The sequence below is a fragment of the Phlebotomus papatasi genome, chromosome 1, assembly GCF_024763615.1.
Source record: "Phlebotomus papatasi isolate M1 chromosome 1, Ppap_2.1, whole genome shotgun sequence".
Lineage (NCBI taxonomy): Eukaryota > Metazoa > Arthropoda > Insecta > Diptera > Psychodidae > Phlebotomus > Phlebotomus papatasi.
Window position 1 is genome coordinate 30,410,299 of NC_077222.1, and position 21,887 is coordinate 30,432,185.

At 36.0% G+C, this 21,887-nt stretch overlaps 2 protein-coding genes across 2 annotated transcripts; both read right to left on the reverse strand.

Annotated features, from left to right (window-relative positions):
- Nucleotides 1-2,235: 2,235 nt before the first annotated feature.
- On the reverse strand, nucleotides 2,236-7,904 carry LOC129799615 (bifunctional purine biosynthesis protein ATIC). The gene is made up of 3 exons (XM_055843649.1): nucleotides 7,692-7,904; nucleotides 6,338-7,476; nucleotides 2,236-3,004 (listed from the first exon to the last, which is right to left on the reverse strand). The coding sequence occupies exons 2-3, from the start codon at nucleotides 7,427-7,429 to the stop codon at nucleotides 2,324-2,326; spliced, it is 1,773 nt and encodes a 590-aa protein (XP_055699624.1). The 5' UTR covers nucleotides 7,430-7,476; nucleotides 7,692-7,904; the 3' UTR covers nucleotides 2,236-2,323.
- A 5,523-nt stretch (nucleotides 7,905-13,427) lies between these two features.
- LOC129799612 (endoplasmin) lies at nucleotides 13,428-21,478 on the reverse strand. The gene is made up of 4 exons (XM_055843646.1): nucleotides 21,276-21,478; nucleotides 21,091-21,186; nucleotides 20,007-21,022; nucleotides 13,428-15,078 (listed from the first exon to the last, which is right to left on the reverse strand). The coding sequence occupies exons 1-4, from the start codon at nucleotides 21,319-21,321 to the stop codon at nucleotides 13,858-13,860; spliced, it is 2,379 nt and encodes a 792-aa protein (XP_055699621.1). The 5' UTR covers nucleotides 21,322-21,478; the 3' UTR covers nucleotides 13,428-13,857.
- Nucleotides 21,479-21,887: the final 409 nt, after the last annotated feature.

Consider the following 21,887-nt stretch of genomic DNA (forward strand, 5'->3'; position numbering starts at 1 on the left):
CACTGAAAAAAAGGGGTTGCGATTAACATTTTTTCCTCATAACTTTAACATTTTTTAGGTGTAAAAATATATCAACATTTTTTAATGTTAATTTTACACCTTTTTAAGTGTAAAATTAACATGAAAAAGGGTAACTTTAACCCACAATACCCCTAAAAAGCATAATATTTACACCGATTTCGGATCAATAATGCAGGGTAAAACTAACATTTCCAGAATGTTATTTTAACTTTTTTCGGATTTCTCTCAGTGTCAGTAATTCGGATTTCTCTCAGTATCATAAATATTACCATTCGCCACTTGGATTAACAATTGTCGTAACTTACTGGTCATCAAGTTAGCAGCTCAAATAAACAGTGTGTTTCCCATTATTGTTTATCGGCTCATAATCGATTTCAAGCGATTTAAGTATAAACCATGAAAACGGTTACGTGACTTTGGGTCCTGTTCGTAAGCTTTTCTTTAATTCTAGCATTTAAGTATGGTCGTTACCGATCTGATCTACCATGTCTGATCAATGAGGAGCAATTTAAAACATTATAATTAAAGAAATTTTTACAAACCGTCTCCTAGGGTCACCCACGGATGACACAGTCACCCGTATCTAAGGTACCGTCGTTGCGGGAGACTTTGCACGTTTTTTTGCTGTTTTTCAACTTTACCCTCTAAAAGTGGACAGTTAAAGTGAAGGAAGGGGGGTGAATGGGTAAAACTATTTGTATTCAATTGTTAATGAATGGATTTCGCGCCACTAACATTCATTTTATAAAATTTTACTATGTTAAAAAAAGTCAAGAAAAAAGGCTTGCACTTGGGATAAGGTGCGGGTGACTTTGCACTTTTTAATAAATACTAAAAAATCAGCAATTTCTGATAATAAACGACAATGAAGATCTTCACATCTAAGGGTAAGATGCACGAGATCTACAAGATGACGTGGTTGCCATCTTGATGTGACGTTTCTGTCGGCCATTTTGAATAACTGTCAAAACTTAAAACTTGTCCTATTGGGCTGAAATTTTAGTATGTTGTAGCTGATGTCAAGACCTTTTCAGAATGTGTCTATGTTCTAGTCTACATCAAGCCTCTACCTAGATACAGAGGCTCAAAGTTTAAAATTTTGTGATACTCATATTTTGGCGGTGTTTATTTTTTAATTTTGAATCTTTGAGATCTAATCGAATTGTCTAACTAAGTACTAAAATAATTGAGGCTTTCATTTCACATATTTATTTACTCTAACATAATTTAAAAAAATAAACGAAATGTGCATTTAGTTATTTTTTTTTTTATTTTATATCTTTGTGAAAACAGTTTTTAAGATTCTCAAATAATACGCTGTTGTAAACAAAAACATTACTATTCTTTTTGTTTATTTATTAGATCTCATCGCCTAACCATAGCACTGTCTTTTTTTGTGATGGATTTGATAAAAGAAGCTTCCTGTAGTTCTGTATTCATGAAAATGTCAAAATTTTGGTCTTGGAGCCCATATTTCCAAACAATCGCTTGACCTAGTTCAGATTTTATATATGTTCTGAAAAGGCCTTGACATCAGCTAGAACATACTAAAATTTCAGCTCAATCGGATGAGATTTTTGTTTTAACAGTTATTCAAAATGGCGGACAGAAACGTCATATCAAGATGGCGACCATACCATCTTGTAGATTTCGGTCATTTTATCTTAAGTTCCCATAAAATTGCATAACTTTTAGCCAAATACTTCTATAATAAAGCTTAAGAAAGCCCATTATATGCAATTTTATAACATAAATCATGCGTTCTTAGGAAGATAATAGTGAAAAAAAAGTATTTTAATAAAAATAATCAACAAAATCGAAGTGAATAATTCTAGCCAGATAAATTTAGATTGGATTTGGGCAATTTACTACTCTGAAATTGATTTTGGAATTGCACCTTCAGATAACTTTTTCACGGAGCCGTTTTTTGACAAAATACCTATATTTTAGCATTTCATTGACTATTACTGAAACTACTAGAATCCTTTTGGGGATCATTATACCTTACTTGGTACATAACATATTCCTATATACTTTGACATGGTAAACCGTATCAGCAAAGACCATCAATAAGTGCTAGAATTTATGAAAGTCTTACGCTCAGCAGAGTGCAAAGTCACTCCCCGAGTGCAAAGTCACCCGCAACGACGGTACCTAAAAGGTCCACCACCGTCGACCACCAAGGTCGACGAAGAAATATTTAATATACGTAACCTTGAATCAAAATTTTATTTAACAAAATCAAAAAAGGAACATTTTTTTTTTATAAAATCGAAAAGTTGCAGAAAATGGCAAAGCGAAATTAGTGATGGAAGAGCCGGATATTGGTATGAGCTAGAACCATTCCGTGTTCGTTACAAGCCTCAATAACACCAGCATCGTTGGTGGAACCAGCCGGGCTTCCAATGAAGGAAACTCCTGACTGGCGAGCTCTGTCGATGTTATCCCTGAAGGGGAAGAAAGCATCCGAAGCCAGGGATACTCCAGTCAGTTGCCGAGCCCAAGATTCCCGATCTTGAGCCGTTAGGGCACTTGGAGCCTTTTCGAACATAGCTTCAAATTGAGACAGAGGCATGTCCTTGCCAACGGTATTATTAACGTAATTATCAATGGCATTTGAGATCTCTGCCCTCTTGACTCCCTTCCGGAATTGCATTCCTACCACTTTGGGATGCTGACGCAGCCACCAGTTGTCAGCTTTGTCTCCGGCCAGACGAGTGCAGTGGATGCGGGATTGCTGGCCAGCGCCAATTCCAATTACCTGCCCGTCTTTGGCGTAACATACAGAATTGCTCTGAGTGTACTTTAGGGCAATTGTGGCCACAATTAAATCCCTAACTGCGCCCTGTGAGAGATTCTTCTCCTTCGTTACGACATTCGCAAAGACACTCTCGTTGATTTTCACATCATTGCGACGCTGCTCCATTTGCAAACCGAAGAGAGTCTTTCTTTCCATGAGGCTGGGCTCATAATTAGGATCAATCTGAAAGGAAGAAGGTAATAATGAAAATTTACAATTCAAACAGATAAGTATTCCAAATGAAAAGAATTCGAAAAGTGCAGTGTTTGTTTTATTTTCCGAAATTTCTAATTTAAATATTCCACAGATTAACACTTGCATTTCCGTAAATTAACTTACACAAATCTAAAGTTTATAAATTTTGCAAGATCAATTGAATTCAAAATTGTTATATTCTACCCAACTTTTTGCCATAGATTTTTTTTTTTTAATTTATCTAAGCGGACATTTCGTCCTGGTACGAAAATGCCTTTGAATTATTCCTTTTAGCTTCTTCTCAAAGTTAGAGGTTAAAAAGACTCGATTGAGCGCATTTCTCATCCGATTGAAGCAAGTTTGGGTTTATTGGAAAGATCCTGGAATCTGATAAGACTGTGCAGATTTTAACCGGTAATGTATCAATTGTAAACTAAGAATTAATTTCCAAAACTTCCACCTTCCACTCCCCGGAGACTACTTTTGTCAACAAATCTTCACGTTTCATACGATTTCTAAGAAATGTCATGCTATTTGTCCGTCTGCCCGTTCGGCTTTTGCCAGCTCTAGAAGCCAAACGGTAAGAGATAGCGACTTGGGACATTCGGGGGGCCTTCCCCATAAGTCGGCTCAAGGATCGTTAACATGCCCCTCATTTTCCCCCACCCGTCCTCTTCTCCTCCAAAACTATGTTTTTTGGGGATTGCTCGAACACGATTTTCGCGATTTTTTCAATTTTTGGATATATTTTAGAGATTACCCAGGCGGACATTTGACCGTGTGCGAAAATACCGTTGAATCATTCCTAATAACGGTTTTTCAAGGTCAAAGGTTAAAAAAGGCTCCAGAAATGGGGTCATATTTGGGCTCATTGTAAAGGGTATTGGAATTTCCGATAAAACTAAACAGAGTCCAAGCGGTTTTGAATCGGAAATGAATCGGTTATGAACCGATAAGTAATTTTTGTCCGAAAATCAATTTTATTACTCTTAAAATTATTTTGTAGGATCGTTTGAGTGATTTGCAAATCGGTTTAAATCGGTTGAGAACCTGTCAACGGTATATGATGCGAAAGTAGTTTGGAGGGATAGCGTCTAAGTCACGAGGTCGAGCACTTCGCAAACCCTGGGACGCTCGAACTCGTGACTTAAATGCATTAGTACTTTTGCATCATAAACCTATACAAATTATTAAAGTTCTTTATTGACTCAATTCATCAGGAAAAAAAATATTGTTCACGAGTTCAAGGATTTCGTAAGGTTTTTCTCACTGCAATTTCCTCTTAAGTCTACCGGTTCACAACCGATTTAAACCGATATACAAATCACTCAAAAGATCGCCCAGACGCCCTGAGTAATAGAAATCATTCTTGCGCAAAACAAACTTATCGGTTCATAACAAGTTCATTACTGGTTAATACCCGATTGGAATCAGTTCAGGCTTGTCAGGAATTCCAAGACCTTTCCAATGAGACTAAACATGATACGATTCGGTCAAGAAATATACTCTCAAGAGCCTTTTAAACCTTTGACTTCGAAAAGCGATTCAGAATTATTCAACGGGGTTTTGGTATATGGATGAAATATCCCTCTAGGTAATCTCTAAATTCTAAATCGTCTTTAATTATTTTTATCAAACTCATAAGAATAATTATTTAAAAAAAATGCTAAAACTTAAATCTTTGATGCTACTTCAAAACTGGTTTAGCATTATTTCGCAATACTTGTCTCGATTATACTTAAATTGTTTTACGAATCGAATTATACAAAAGTAATCATAATTAATTAGCATTTAATAAAATTAGGATGTAATTGCTACTCTTTTCACCTCGATTTTTTCCTGAAGCAATTTTATTTTTAGTATAATAAAATATGAGAGACTGGGGCAAAAAGCCATAAAACGGATATTTTAATTTTTTTCCCCGTGCTATAAGGGGTCAAAAATTTATTTTTCAAATGGTTATATCTCCGATTCTAATTGTTATAATTAGAAAAAAAAATAGTGTTTTGAGCTCTCGTGCTACAGCTATTTTGACATCATCTTTAATTGAAAACGATAAAATAAAAAAAAAACTACGTCGAGCAAACAGTTCTCGGAAGCAGAAACGAATAACATTGGCTCGACGCGCTTCTTTATCCCAAAATTTAATTCGTAGGGTAAAAAGTCTAAAACGAGACAGTTTGGAAAGTGGGACACCTCCCTAAAAACTTGATAATAAATCCATTAAATATTTCAATTTCCGATAAAAAGATTATTAAACCTAATTTTGTGATTATTTGAGAAGTTAAAAATGTAAAAGTTGTTATTAAACAATCAAAGAGTGACTTGCAAGAAGAATTTAGAAAAAATGTATTGCATGCGTGATATTCATAACGGTAGTTGTCATTTTCTGTGTTTCTTATGAAAGTTGCTAGGCAAATATCAAAGTGTTTTGCTTGATTTTTCGGCATAATTTGTGAAATATTATTAGGGTAAGTGTGCCAAATTTCGGCATAGTTTGAAATGTAATATCTTTAATAGAAATTGATTTTTTTATTCCTTTTACTTAAGGAGTGCGCTTAGAACCTTTTAAAGGGTTTACCGTCTTTATTTACTCAAAAATCGTTCTTAATACATTTTAAAATGAATAAAAATATAGACATAGCTTTGGTGCCTTATTTCGGCCACCTTCATTCTCATAGTTCCTTGCCCTTCAGGAATTCTTCCAATATCTTTTTCACGTCATCTCGTTTGTCGAAGCTACATTTTTTGTTATTCTTTTGCATTGTATAATCTCTAGAAGAGTATGTGAAAAATAAAAATTCATGAAAATTCAAGGAACAAAAAAGGTGGCCGAAATTACAAGCTGGCCGGAATTCGGCACACTTACCCTAAGTCTCATGATGCAAAGAAAATTAAAAAAAAATTTATTCGGCTTAAAAATGCATTTGAAATTGAACTTTTTCTTAAGTGTCCACCTTTTCACAATTTACCCTATTGAATTTTAAAGTATTTTGTGTTAAAGCAACCCAATTTGCACGCATTCAGTGGTCGCTTGTAAAGAATCTCAGCTACCATAAGCTTATCTGGGCTTAGCACTGTTTTTTTTTGTGCATATTCGATCTTACTTAACTTTGAACACCAAAGAAAAATATTAAAATGTTTGAATGAAATGGAATGTTCAGATCTTCTTAGTCAATTAGTAATTTATAGCTCGTCATTGCTCTCTTAGGAATGAAAATTTAAAAAAGTATAAAACACTTTTTAATTGAGGAATAGGGCTCAAAAAATCAAGAGCAAAGTTGCAAAAGAAAAAAAGGAAATAAAATGCAAAAATCTTACCTGGAGGACACAATAAGCTCCATTCTTTTTCTTTCGGAGTATTTCAAGAGCTTCGGGCTCGTATCCCGGTGCAATAATTCCATCAGATACTTCGCGTGAGATTATCTTTGCTGTGGCCACGTCACAGACATCGGAGAGTGCAACAAAATCGCCAAATGACGACATGCGATCAGCCCCACGAGCTCTTGCATAAGCTGTCGCCATCGGCGTAAGAGATTCATAGATATCATCAACCATGCACAACTGAGCCTGTTCCCGTGACAGGGGAACACCAACAGCAGCTCCAGCCGGAGACACGTGTTTGAAACTCGTGGCAGCTGGAAGATTGAGAGCAGCTTTGAGTTCCCGAACCAATTGCCAGCCATTGAGAGCATCGCAGAGATTAATGAAGCCTGGAGAACTGTTGAGGACTTTCAGGGGCAGTTCCTTGAGCGTGGTGAAGAGCTGAGCGGGTTTCTGATGAGGATTCATGCCGTATCTCAGTGGAAGATGTGAAATTCCAGTTGAAAATTGCTTCCGGAAGTAATCGGAAATTGCATCGTCGTAGAGAGCGGTGCAAGTGAAAGCTTTAAGGGCGAGTCTCTGCCTTGTCTCGAGTTTTGTATCGCCATTTGTCTGGATTTCCTGGAAAACTGCTTCGTAGTCCTCGGGATCACAGAGAACTGTGACTCTGGCATGATTTTTCGCTGCTGCTCTCAAGAGAGTCACTCCGCCAATATCAATGTTCTCCACAGCACTCTCAAGAGTGACTCCTGGCTTGGAGATTGTGTCCACGAAGGGATAGAGATTGCACACGACAATCTGAATGAGTTCATAGCCCTGTTTTTGCAAATCTGCCTGGTCAGATTGGGTGTTCCTGGACAAGATACCACCATGAACTGCTGGATGGAGGGTTTTTACCCGACCACCCAGCATCTCTGGAGCCCCTGTTAACTCAGACACATCCTTGACATTGAGTCCACTGTCCCGGAGATTCTTAGCTGTGCCTCCACTTGCCACTAATTTCAATCCCAGTGACTGCAGACGCTTACCCAGGGGGACCAAGCTTGTCTTGTCGGATACACTAATCAAGGCCAATTTACCGGACGCCATTTCGACAGATGCTGTGCCCACGGAATATTCCACAAGACTGGTGAATGCTGGAGGCAGAACAACTAATTATAGATCTTGTTTTTCAACCCAGATCAACTGTTTTTCGCTATTGGAATCACGGAAAAATGGGAATGATGTGTACAAAGGGTCAATCGACAGTCAGTGATAAGAGAAAAAAAGATTCTTCTGTGCTTTCTCTACTTAATACCAAATAACAGAATATTATTTCCGATAAAGTTCTCATTCGTTTTATTATACTTACTTACTGAAGGCGATCAATCGGCAAGAGCAGATCACAAAAAAAATGGTTTATAAAACAGACAACCACTTGTTGCTCCAACGCCAATGAAACGTGGGAAAATGCTGATAAACCGGGTGATTGGATTAATTTAGCCAATAATTCTACAACTCGTTGGAAAATTAAGGCAATGCGTCTTGGAATACCTTTGCTTTCGCCTAAAAGTACACTTAATATATTTGAAATGGTAAAAGAGAAAAAAATATATTCATAAAATAGGGTTGATAATATTTTTTCTTCATCAAAGTTTCTTAAATAAATCTTAATTAAACTAATTAAAGAAATGAACAAGAATGTTTTTTATAAAATAATTTAGAAAGAAAATTAAATCGCTTCAGACAATTTTATGCAATTTTCGAATTAACATCTAATTTTTTAAAGAGTATAATTTGTGAATTATCACCTGTTTCTACTCAAGGTATAAAAAATTAATAAGGAAGAGATAAGTAATAAATTCTAAAATTGAGGTCAGTAAAGATTTTTCTGAACAATGATCAAAGAGATAAAATCTAGCTCTAAAGAATTTCTCTTAAAATTAAGAGAGGGTAATCATTCTGTTAATTGATGTACTCTAAAATATATTATACCCAGGGAAGTGACATTAGCTCTGAAAAATGCGACCGGTTTTAGTGTAATTTTTTCCCTGTTTTCGTACACATTTCACGAGATATCTCCAAAACTACGTAGGTTGCCAATTTAGGGTTTTCGGTTGCCTCTTCGCTATTAAATTGGCTTTTATTTTGTATTAGTATTTTTTGCTAATTCATTCTACAATGACAGAAAATAGCTAATAAACTCAAAAGTTTTTTCGACACGCTAGAAACATATGGGAAACATAGGAAACGTCATGCCCCTGATTATACCATTATACTTACCGTCGTTGCGGGTGACTTTGCACGTTTTTTCGCTGTTTTTCAACTTTGCCCTCTAAAACTGGATAGTTAAAGTGAAGGGAGGGGGGTTTTTGAGTAAAATTATTTGTATTCAGTTGTTAATGAATGGATTTTGTGCCACTAGTATTAATTTTATATAATTTTACTATGTTTAAAAAAATCAAGAAAAAAGGCTTGCACTGGGGATAAGGTGCGGGTGACTTTGCACTTTTTAATAAATACTAAAAAATCAACAATTTCTGATAATAAACGACAATGAAGATCTTCACATCTAAGGGTAAGATGCACGAGATCTACAAGATGACATGATCGCCATCTTGATTTGACGTTTCTGTCCGCCATTTTGAATAACTGTCAAAATCTAAAACAGGTTCGATTGGGTTGAAATTTCAGTATGTTGTAGCTGATATCAAGACCTTTTCAGAACGTATCTATGTTCTGGTCTACGTCAAGTATTTACCTTGATACAGAGGCTCAAAGTTTAAAAATTTGAAATATTCGTATTTTGGCAATCTTTATTTTCTAATCCTGAATTTTAAAACCTAAACGAAATGCCTCATTAACCATTAGAAATGGTTGAGGCTTTTATTTTTTATATTTATTTACTCTTACATAATTAAAAAATAAATAAATGAAAAGTGCATTTATTTATTTTTTCATTTTTTCATCTTTGCAAAGTTTTTCAGATCTTCCAATAATATGCTGTTATAAAGAAAAACATTACTTTTCTTTTTGTTTGTTATTTAGATCTCATCGCCTAACGATAATACTGCCTTTTTTGTGATGGTTTCGATAAAAGAAGCTCTCCGTAGTTCTGTATTAATGAAAATGTCAAAATTTTGAACTTAGAGCCCCAGTACCCAGACAATCGCTTGACCTAGGTCAGATTTTATATATGTTCTGAAAAGGTCTTGACATCAGCCAGAACATACTAAAATTTCAGCTCAATCGGATAAGTTTTTTGTTTTGACAGTTATTCAAAATGGCGGACAGAAACGTCAAATCAAGATGGCGACCACACCATCTTGTAGATCTCGGTCATTTTATCTTAAGTTATAAAAAAATTGGATAATTTTTGGCCAAATACTTCTATAATAAAGCTTACGAAAGTCCATTATATGCAATATTATAATATAAATCATGCGTTCTTAGGAAGACTATAGTGAAAAAACGGAATTTACTAAAAATAATGAACAAAATCGAAGTGGATTATTCTAGACAGATAAATTTAGAATAGATTTGGGCAATTTACTTCTCTGAAATCGATTTTGGAATTGCATCTTCAGATAACTTTTTCGCGGAGTCGTTTTTTGACAAAATACCTATACTAGGATTTCATTGACTATTACTGAAACTACAAGAATCCTTTTGAGGATCATTGTACCTTACTTGGTACATAACATATCCCTATATACTTTGACATGGTAGACCGGATCGGCGAAGACTATCAATAAGTGCTAGAATTATTCAAACTCTCACAAACAGCAGAGTGCAAAGTCACCCCCCGAGTGCAAAGTCACCCGCAACGACGGTACCTTTGGTACTTCCAAAATTTAATAGCATTATTAAGCATAAGACTAATATTTAAAAATCCCTTGTAAAATAATATAAAATTGCTATACCCGGCTCCATTAAATCATCGTTTCCATCAGCAAGTATCATAACTTCAAATCAAATCCATTTAAACATTTAAAAAGATTAATTAGTAAGAAAAATCCCTAGATAATATTGTTTTATGGGCGGCTTAAGAATGGCTCTGGAATAGAAAAGAGTGCTTATTTATTAAATGACCAGCTAATTTATTTCCTTTTACATTTATGCTATTTTGGATATATTTTGAAGCAATAATCTACTATAATTGGTTTAAAACGGTCGTGAATTGGTAAACCCAAGGGGTAACTCATATTGAGAAACCCTCGTCAATTGTCCGAAAAACCCAATTTATGCATCGCGAAACCCGAGAAACCCAATTTTTGAATCGCGAAACCCGAGAAACCCCATTTTTGCATCGCGAAACTCGAGAAACCCAATTTCTGCATCTCGAAACCCGAAAAACCCAATTTCTGAACCGCGAAACCTGAGAAACCCAATTTTTGCATCGCAAAACCCGAGAAACCAGAAATCCTTGTCAGGAAAAATGGAAATGAGTTACCCCTTGGGTAAACCTAAATACTTGAAATCCCTAAAACTAAAATCTTCGAGAAAACTTTACTAAATTAGAGCTCAAGCTTTTTTTTTAAATCTTACCGTAAAATGAAATATTGCTACAAGTTCGAAGATTCTGCAAGGGACGTCATACCACTGAGCAGAGGGCCAATTTTTGAAATTCTCACTCGCACCCGCGAGCTCAGAAATTCTTCAGTACGTGCAAGCAACGAGTACTTTATGTTATAAAGAAGTCGTTACAGAAGGATTTGAATCTACGGGGTGTGCGAGTGGATTTCTCTCGGCCACTAAAGAGCTCGCGGGTGCGAGTGAGAATTTCAAAAATTGGGCATCAGGACTCCGCAATCCTAAATATCGGTTTTGATATGGGGATTGAAGAGTTTTAGATCATCTTTGAAAAGACTTGTGATTGCTATACGGGCTTCAAACCTAAGGGCCAAAATAGTCTTCATTTGATCCTCGAGAATATTTTAGCCTGTAAAATTTTGCAGTATACATTTTTTCCAAACCCAAACTATCATCAACTTCTCATATTCGAACACATAAATTCGATGCTGTGTACTTAAAAAGTGCTTTAGCATAATTTACCGTTTATTAGTTCATATCTGATTTAAACCGATTTAAACATCACTCAGAAGACCCTTCTAAACAGTAGCTTTGCTTTGGAGTGACGAAACTGAATTTCGGATAAAAGTTACTTATCAATTCATAACCGGTTCATAAGCAATTTGAACTGATTTATAAATTACTCAAAATATTGTCCAAAATACCTTAGAATTAATATAATTGAATTTCGGATAAAAAATAGTTATCGGTTATCAACAGGTTCATTACCAATTGGAACCAGTGTTGTCTTATCAGAAATTTCAAGACCTTCCCAAAGAACTCAAATATGTCCCAAATTGGTTGAGAAATGCCCTTTCTAAAGCCTTTTAAATCTTTCGCGTCATTAGGGTCATACGTCATATATGACCCGGGGAAAAACATTTTTTTGACTATTTACATTAATTGAAATCTATCGGTTTGTGCACGACATCATAATAGAAGGATGTAAGATTCATGGCTAGTTTTCTCAAGACTCCAGATATTCAGGAAAAGAAAATATTTGAGATCAAAAATCACTAATTTCGAACTTTGTGAAATGACTTTTCTTTTTCAAAATTTTTTATATTAATTTATTTTTTTCAGCAAAAAGTTCTTTAGAAACATAAAATAGAATATCCAAAGATTGTATATTGCATATTTTGATATAATAAACTACTCTCAATTTGCCAGAAAAGCGCGTAGAATTTTCCGGGTCATATATAACCATATTGTCGGAAAGGGTAACAGTGTTGTCGTCCCAAACCTATAGCGAAATGTAGTTGGGACATTGTTTGTCTTTGTGAAATGCAGGTGGGACATCCTGCTTCTGGACATTTCATCTTATATATGATGAATTATAACATATTTTGCAATATTTTAGAGTATTCTGCAAGCGTCTCATATTGTGCAATTGTATTGTGTGTGAATAAATATGTGGATAAGTTTATTTTTGCCAAATACCACTCAAAATATTGTGACAGTGACTGTTTAAGGGATTACCAGGAAGATTCCTTGAACACCAGGAGTACAGTGTTCATCAAAATAATCCAGTTTGCCATGGTTTTGGCCAAATTAATAACTTCAAGCAAAAAAACTCTTAAAAAGCCCGTGATATAGATTTTGAAAATGGTATGTACACTTCCCTTGAGGACAATAGGGTCATATATGACCCGGGGTTTTTCCGAGTTTTCACGCAATGAAATTTTTTTTCCTCTCTGAACTATTATATCTGATCATAAAGCATTACGAAAAACTCAATTTTACATGAATTCATCTGCTGAATAAAAGTGTGACGCGAAAGAGTTAAGGCTTTTCTCTCTACATCACATTCGTAGAGATGATGCTCCTTTGTTTCTCCAGGCATTTGTCCAACCTAGTCATCACAAAAGCTAAAACTTTGCAAAATTTCGAGAAAAAGCACCTGTCCAAAGTAACAAATGTCACCTGACTCGTAAATCTCCGACAAAATTGTCTATTTTCCACACAAAAAAACATAATTCACAAGATAAATCTCACTTCAGGTAAAATGAACAAATCAATATTAACGTGAATCAATACAATTTCAATGAATATTGTTTAATAATATCACTTAAATAAATCGAGGAAAAATTGTTGGTACTCACACTGAAAGGAAAAATCTTAAAATTTTCCAAAAAGAACAAATATTTAGATAGAATACGTTATTTGTCAAATATTGGAAGAAAATTCGATAATTTTAATCAATTTATATTTAGTGTTCAATTTTACCCTCAAAGTGTCCAAAATTAGAAACTGTCCAAAATTATGAGCATTTCCCCTATACTTGATTTCAGTTCTATTTTTGAGTCGTATCACAGGATTGAAAAATCTTCTACTTGCCCTTTCCATTGTATTCTTCCAATGCATCTTCTTCATAACAAAAATTGAAAATTATATCGCAGGTTCTTTCAGACTCTGAAGTAACCAGGGGGATTTAATTTGCATAATATTTTTAGGACCTGGTATTCCTTATTTGGGATTGCATCTCCAGCCTGAATCATTAAAGAAGCCTCCAGAGGTCAAAGAAATAAAACAAAAGTTTTCTTCTTAAATACATTATGAATCCTATATTAATAAATTTGTGGAAACACATTCTCAGCACATTTTTTTTTACAAACCAAAAAATGCTAATACAGTAAATTATGTAAGTAGAAAATTTGTTGATCTTCTAAATTTTCTTTTATTTCACTGGAATTTTCATCGAGTTTACGAACAAAAAATAATAATGAAAAATGACTGCTTCTACTGATAAACTTACAAAATAATCAATCAGTCGCTTTTTTTTATTGAGTGCTCCTCTGGCAGTTGATAAGGGTCTTTCCTGGTTTTTCCTCCTCCAAATTCTTGGCATTCACACAATACGGGCGCGATTTTGGGTTTTCTGCCAGACGAAAGCACAATGGAATCCCAGGAGGAATTTACAAAAAAAAATATTCATTCACACAGAAAAAATGCATTCGCTTAGCTGTCTACAGTTCGTCATGATCAGCATCGATCTCTTCTGCTTCCTCGCCTGCATCATCTTGGGCGTCTTGTGACTCTTCCTCCTCAAAGAATTCCTCCTCCTCTGGCTTCTCATCCAGATCAATTCCCAGAGTTTGTCTCATCATCCTTTCGATGCTGTCAGCAAAGCCAGATGTCTCCTGGAGCATATATCCGGATCTCAGGGTAGCTGTACGGAACATCATAACAGCCATATCCTTGGCCACTGGATCCTCTGCATCTCCCTCAACCCTTCGCAGGAGTTCTCTGATGAGCGGATGCCTGGGATTCACTTCCAGGATCTTCTTCTGGCTCAAATAGTACGATCTCTGAGGATCATCGGATTTCTGATGAGCATTGGACATTGCCAGCCTCTCCATATTGCCCGTCCAGCCGTACATATTAGCCACCAAGGCGCATGGGGAATTGCTCAATCTCTCAGAAATCTGAGCCCTGGCAATATCATCCTTCAACGCAACGTCATTCAACCACTTCACCAGAGGCTCAAATGTCGTCTTCAACTCATCAAACTTCGTCTTGGCATCCTCTCCCTCCGTCAGCGTGAATCCCTCTCGAGCAGCATTCTGGAACTTCTTGCCATCGAACTCCGGCAGGGCAGAAATCGAATACTCATCCACAGCTTCAGTGAGATACAAAACTTCATATCCTCTGGCCAGAAGTCTCTCCACAAATGGCGACTTTTCCACTTCAGCCCTTCCCGGGCCAGCAAGGAAGAAGATATGCTCCTGTTTGGGCTTCATACGAGTCACATACTCAGCCAAAGAAGTCACTTCCTTGTCCTTCGTGTGAGACGACTGGAATCTCAGCAACTTAGCCAAGCGCGAACGATTGCTAGGATCTTCCATAACGCCCAATTTGATATTTGTGGAGAATTCAGCCCAGAATTTCTCATAATCACCCTTGTCAATCTTCTTGATCATATCCAGAGCCTTACGCACCAGCTTCTTCTTGATCACCTTAATCAATTTGTGCTGCTGCAGAGTCTCACGGGAAACATTCAGGGGAAGATCATCAGAATCCACAACACCTCGGATGAAATTCAAGTAGCTTGGCATCATATCATTGAATTCGTCCGTGATGAAAACTCGACGGACATAGAGTTTGATATTGTCAGATTTTGTGCCGTAACGATTGAAACTCTCTGAAGGCTGAACTTTGGGAATGAACAGCAAGGATTTGAAGGTGACCTAAAGAAAAGGAAACACATTTATAGAAAAAGTAATACGCTAGAAACAGAAAATTAAAAAAAAAGAAACTGGACAAAGCAAATATAAGTGTGCCAAATTTCGGCCAGCTTCTAATTTCGGCCACTTTGAGTGTAACTTCGACCATGGAAATAAATTAATTAAAATTATTTAGGTAATCTTCGAATAGTCAACGAATTTATTTTGCTTTTAAATATTTATTCATTTTAGGATGTATTAACACAAAAATCGTTAAATTTTATCGGTAAATTGCGTTGTAAAAACTCAGTGTAGAAAGAGCCCGTCAAATCATTGCTCTACCTGCCGATTTTACTCGGAGATTTTTTGAATTGTAACGGTATATTCTAGTAGATTCAGAGAAAATCTGTAGATTCTCAGCAGAATTTCTGCATAAAAAATCTGCATAGTCTCCATTTTCTCAACAAAAATATTGTTGATTTACAAAGAAACTGCAGCAGTTACAAAGAAAATGGTATGCTCTGCTTAACAAGCATAACCAATTAAACATTTTAGATAACTAAATGTTACGAGCAAAAATACTAATGTGTTTAGTGATATCACTTTACTATTCTCTACTTATAACACGGCGTCGCAGAATTCTTTATTTTATATAAACACTGTGATATCACCAAGAATAACTCTATTGAATTTTGCAAACTTCAGTGAAAAATATTCCATCTTTTCAGACATAAAGTCTGGAATGTAGAAAAATCTACAGAAAATCGGCAAAATATCTACAGAAATTCGTCAGAGTATGCACCAGGATTCGTCAGAAAATCTGCAAAAATTTCTGACGAATTTTGTCCCAAGCCCAAATAAAATTCGTAGGAATATCTACAGATTTCTTGGCAGAGGTGTAGATATTTTCTGCAGAAAACTTAAAGATATCTGACGAATTTATTTGACGGGTAATATAGATGTTTATCAACAGTCTCATTCTTTTAGGAATCTCACAATGAATGGCCCAACAATCCGTAAAAAGTTCTTATTCGCTTAATCTAACAGATATAGATTTATCGATACTATCGATTCGATAGTGTCGAAAACTTATCATTCCTCCCCTGGACAAAGCAAAAATACTTTGAAATAAAAATTCACATTGAAACAAAAATCTTGAGAATTTAAAATTGAGAACTGTTGCTAGCGCCACTCGCGGGAAAAAGGCAGTGCCCTCTTGCGGAAAAAATATATGAATTTTAATTTTACTTAGTAGTAAAAAATATATCTTTATAAAGAATAAAGCAAACAGATTTTGTCGAGATCCAAGATACTATACGAAGGATTCATTTAACTTGTTCCAATTTAACGAAAATCGAAATCAAAAGAATACAGATTAACAATAAAAAATAAGTAGTTTTATCTTTTCGTGTGAATATGAATAGATCGTAATTGTCTTAAATCCAGTTTTAGAGCGTGAACTGAACGCCCTTAAGGATTATAAACAAGATACGAGACAGTCTAATTGCCTTAGACATACTTAAGACCTTAAACCGAAAGACAGATTAGTCAGAAACTCATTAATTGAAATGTAATGTGGTCATTATTAGGTGAGATTCTTAACAATCTCACCTACTATAATCCTAACAAAATTTCATGTCGTCCGATCGAGCTCAAACTTGGCCAAAATGTGTTTCATCACTTCCTGATCACGAATATATGGGGGGCTAAGTTACGTTCCCGGCCGGCCGCTCTTTGGAGCTTAATAGCTCCTAAACTAAAAGAGATATCGACTTGAGGTTTTCGACAAAGGTTATTATATCGTATGAAAATTGCAACTAAACTAAATGGATACTAAATATAAATTGATGCAGTGTGCAATGTGCAAGTGTTCCAATTTGACGAAAATTTCGCACAATATTGAAGCCATAATACGGGTTTCAGACTTAAAGTTTATCTGTATGACTTTAACTCATATAATTTCTTAAAAAAACAGTATTTTTTTTTAGAAAATTTTCGATGAGGATTGTATATATGAGGAGTAAGTAATTAATCAGACCTTGAAAATGACAATATTTTTGGTTGTTTAGATATTCAAGATCTTGGTGTGAACTGTGCTAAACTTTTAGTCTGAAGACCCTGAAAAGGATATAAGGAACAGCTGAATTGAAAAGGAGAACTCTCGTAGGTGTCAAAAAATTTAAAGATAATATTCCAACATTTCGAATCCTTAAAGTTTATTTTTTCGCTGAATTAAAGTCAAATGACTAATTTTGTATCTCCTCCACAAACTGAATAAACAGAACGGATGATCGCAAGATCACATCTTTTCCAAAGGCAAATATTTACCTATGCAAACTCTACCCTCCACGCTTCCAGAAATGTTTTATTTCTTTTAGAAAATTAAATTTTCTCACGTCAAAGACAGCTAATAAGTTACTTTACAGTGTTAAATTTACTGACTTTATTATTTTGTTGATCATCTCATATTTTATCGGCTATATATCTCGTAAAATTGTGAGGAATTTAAGCAAGGATTTTTTTTAATTAAATAAACTGGCATCAAACACTTCATATTTTTTCCACACAGAAAAAATATCTCGTAAAATTATTGGTAAATGTTTGTGAATTCCCACTGGGGACATGCAAAATGCATATCAATCGGATAACTCAATAAAAGGTTCGTAAAAATTTGCACTTTTTCAGAAATATTTTTGGTAACATGATCAATTGACGAGTATTTTTTGTTGTTTAACAAAAACTTGGTCGTACATTTTTATTTATCTAACAAAACTTTACGAACAAATGACAAAATTTTAAAAACATTTTTCTATGTGTTTACAAACATTTACGAACAAATGTCTGTAAAAGAACAAGCAATGCTTGTCAAGTGAATATGTTACGAGCAATGTTTGTAAAAAGTACAAACTTTTACGAACTTCTTTGTGGATTATACTGGTTATAAAGGAATTCACAAACATTTACCAAACATTTTTTCTGTGCATATTCCTTTAATCAACCTAACCTAATTTTTCAAGAAATGTGCGGCTTCAAATTCATTAAAGGAATATGTCAAAAACAAGGGGTTATTCATAATAAATTTGACTGGATTGAGTTCCAGGTTCTCTGAAAAATGTATGGGTCCCCGGGTTCTTTGAAAAGATATATGGGTTCCCCAGGTTCCCTGAAAAAAATACACGGGCTCTCCCGGTTCCCTGAAAAAATATGAGTTCTCTGAGATCCCTGAAAAAGGTATATGGGTTCTCCGGGTTTCCTGAAAAAATACGAGTTCCCTAAAAAAATATTATGGGTTCCCCGGGTTCACTAAAAACTGTATATGGGTTCCCCGGGTTTCTTAAAAAAAATATATGGGTCCCCAAAAGAAATTTAGGGGTTCCCTGAAAAAAAGTATATGGGTTCCCCAGGTTTCCGAAAAAAATGAGTTCCCTAAAAAAATGTATGGGTTCCCCGGGTTCACTAAAAAAATATATGAGTTTACCAGGGTCCCTGCAAATATATTGGGTTCCCCGGGTTTTCTGACAAAATATATGAGTTCTCCAGGGTCCCTGAAAAAGTAAATGGGTTCCCCGGGTTCCCTGAAAAAATAGTTGAGTTCCCCAGGGTCCCTGAAAAATATATGGGTTCCCCGGGTTCCCTGAAAAAATATGAGTTCCCCAGGGTCCCTGAAAAAATATGATTTCCCTAAAAAAAAAAGTGTATGAGTTCCCAGGGTTCACTGAAAAAAGTATATGGGTTCTCCGGGTTTCTTAAAAAAGTATGGGTCCCAAAAAAAAAAATTTAGGGGTTCCCCGGGTTCCCTGAAAAAAAGTATATGGGTTCCCCAGGTTTCCTAAAAAAAATGTATGAGTTCCCCGGGGTCCCTGAAGAAAAAATATACGGGTTCCCCGGATTTCCTGAAAAAAAAAGTATATGGGTTCCCCAGGTTTCCTAAAAAAAAAAATGAGTTCCCTAAAAAAATGTATGGGTTCTCTGGATTCCCTGAAAAAATATATGAGTTCCCCAGGGTCCCTGAAAAAGTATATGGGTTCCCCGGGTTTCCTGAAAAAATATGAGTTCCCCGGGAAAAATGTATGGGTTCCCTGAAAAAATATTTGAGTTCGCCAGGGTTCCTGAAAAAATATATGGGTTCCCCAGGTTTCTTGGAAAAATATGACTTCCCAAAAAAAACTTTATGGGTTCTCTGGCAAAATACATGAGTTCCCCAGGGTCCCTGCAAATATATTGGGTTCCCCAGGTTCCCTGAAAAATATATATGGTTTCCCCGGGTTTTCTGACAAAATATCTGAGTTCCCTGAGAAAAAATGCACAGGTTTCCCAAGTTCCCAGTGAGTTCTTCGTGGATTTTTTGAGGTCCCTGGCCAGATCGGCTCGTGTTCCCAGAATTGAATTAGCCCTTGGGGAAAAATATGAAATGTCCGAAGCCAGAATGTGTACGAAGCTGAAAGCCCCTACCGTTATACTCCATGCACAATAACTTTTCTTTTGTAAATTTTTCGAAACAGCCTACAAAAGTGAACGAGATGACTAGATTTAGATCTCTTTCACTCTCACTGAGATGTCGAAAACATGTTTACAAAACAAAAGTCATTGAGGATTGGGCATAACAATTTTCGAAAAAATAATTTGTCAATGTTCTTTGTTTTCCTTTTGCATTTTGCAGATCTTTTTATTTTTTTTCAAATCATAAAAACATGTCTCAAAATCGTTTTTTTTTTAATAAAACCTCTTAATCCATTTTTGAAAATATTCGAAAACCGAAACGACTTATATTATTCTTGCATTGTTAGCTCAATCAATTTTCCCGGAAGATTGGGTATTTTTATTAGTTGTTATCACATTGTAAAACACGACTATCACAAATCCTACCAATTCTTATCAGTCCAGAGTTCAATTGATTTTTTAAACACGTGAAATTATTTAAAAAAAAATAAAAATATGGAAAATTCACTAACCTCTCCTTCAGCGACGAAATGGGTGTGAGTCAAGGGTGAGCTTGTGTCTTTGGTGAGACTCTTGTAGAATTCTGTGTATTCATCCTCAGTGACATCAGCGGGCTTCCTGGTCCAGATGGGTTTGCTGTCATTCATGATCTCCCAATCCCAAACAGTCTTGGACACTTTCTTTGTCTTTGGCTTCTCCTCCTCAGCTTCCTCTTCCACCTGTGCATCCTCATCGACTTCATCCTCCTTCTTTTCCTCATCCTTCACAGGTTCCTCCTCAACTGGAACTTCCTCCTCGACCGTCTTGCTGGTCCACATGTAGATGGGGAAGTTGATGAATTGCGAGTATTTCTTGATCAACTGCTTAACTGTATCCTCCTCCAGGAAGTCCCGAGCCTCTTCTTTGAGATAGAGGGAAATCTGAGAGCCTCGCTTGAGGGTATCTCCACGGGGATCTTCAGCAATTGTGAATTCAGCTGCATTGGACTCCCAAACGTATTGCTTGTCCGAATTGTGCTTCGTGGTCACGACCACTCGATCAGCCACAAGGAAGGCCGAATAGAAACCAACACCGAACTGACCAATCATGTCATTGACATCCTGGCCATCCTCTTTCTTAGATTCCTGCATCTTTGACAAGAAATCAGCCGTTCCTGACTTGGCAATTGTTCCCAAATTATTCACCAAATCATTCTTTGTCATTCCAATTCCTGTATCAATAATGTGCAGGACTCCGGCGTCCTTATCAGCCTTGATCTTGACCTGAAGATCCGGATTAGTGTCCAGTTCACCACGTTCCGTGAGGGAAAGCAGGCGGATCTTGTCCAGAGCGTCAGAGGCATTGGAAATCAATTCACGCAGGAAGATTTCCTTGTTGCGATACAAAGAATTGATGATCAATTTCATCATTCTGTTCACTTCAGCCTGGAATGCAAATTTCTCCGACTTTTCCCTGATCTCCTTCATTTGTGCCACATTCAGCCCATCCAGCTTTATGGCCTCTTCCTCACGCTTCAGGGCTTCGGAGTCTACGAGATAAAAGAAATCGGTTATTCCACAGAACCTTGACACGTTGCCTTAACCCAAAAATACTCACCGGTTCTAGAACCTTCTCTGCTTGCTCCCAGATCCAATTCAATGGTTTCTTCATTCTCCGTGCTCTTCGCCTCATCAGCACGTATCATGCAAAGTCCTGAGAAGGAGGAATTTCATGAGATTCAGGAGTTTTTTCCAAGAGGGTTTGCCCTTTTCCATTGTTTCACTTGGAATTCACTGAATTACCTGTAAACAGGAGCATTCCTAGTCCTAGTAGCAGTAGGTACTTCATCCTTTTGGGAAGTTCCTTATCTCTTCAGAAGGATTTGCACGCAATTTCTAGCAAAAACACCAATTTCAACCGGTCTTTACTCACAGAAGCACTCAAATGAAATGACGTTCAACTTACACCGCGATAAATAGTTTCCATAAAACGTGTGGCTCAATTTGATTGGTCCACAGCAGCAAGAAATCCATAGAAATAAAACCATGGAGTGGCATGGCAACTCTGTTGAACTTTCGAAAATCACTCTGATTTTCGAAAATAGAGGTTTGATTGATTTTCTTTGGAATTTTGTAAAATCGAATAATATGTATCGTAAACCCAGTAACGAAAGAGTTTTGGGTTCGAAAAATTTTGACGGTGGCGACCCCCCAATTTCTTAATTTATGCTAAATTCAAATCTGCTCCAAATGGAAATTTTTCTACTCCAAATGGAAACGTATTTTTTCCATGATAAATACAGTACTAAATTATTATTTATTTTTATTAGGGTAAAGTGATACAAGTTGGACATGGCTTTTTTCTTGATAAATACAATACTAATTTTTTTTAAGCACAAGAAACCAAATTATAAA

Bases quoted from the DNA above. Each gene is read 5' to 3' on its own strand.
- LOC129799615 (XM_055843649.1), bottom strand. From the start codon at position 7,429: ATGGCGTCCGGTAAATTGGCCTTGATTAGTGTATCCGACAAGACAAGC. The intron at 3,005-6,337 runs GTAAGATTTTTG...TCTTCCTTTCAG, and splicing joins GAGCTTATTGTGTCCTCCAG to ATTGATCCTAATTATGAGCC.
- LOC129799612 (XM_055843646.1), bottom strand. From the start codon at position 21,321: ATGAAGTACCTACTGCTACTAGGACTAGGAATGCTCCTGTTTACAG. The intron at 21,187-21,275 runs GTAATTCAGTGA...CCTCCTTCTCAG, and splicing joins AGGAATGCTCCTGTTTACAG to GACTTTGCATGATACGTGCT. The intron at 15,079-20,006 runs GTTAGTGAATTT...CCTTTTCTTTAG, and splicing joins ATTTCGTCGCTGAAGGAGAG to GTCACCTTCAAATCCTTGCT.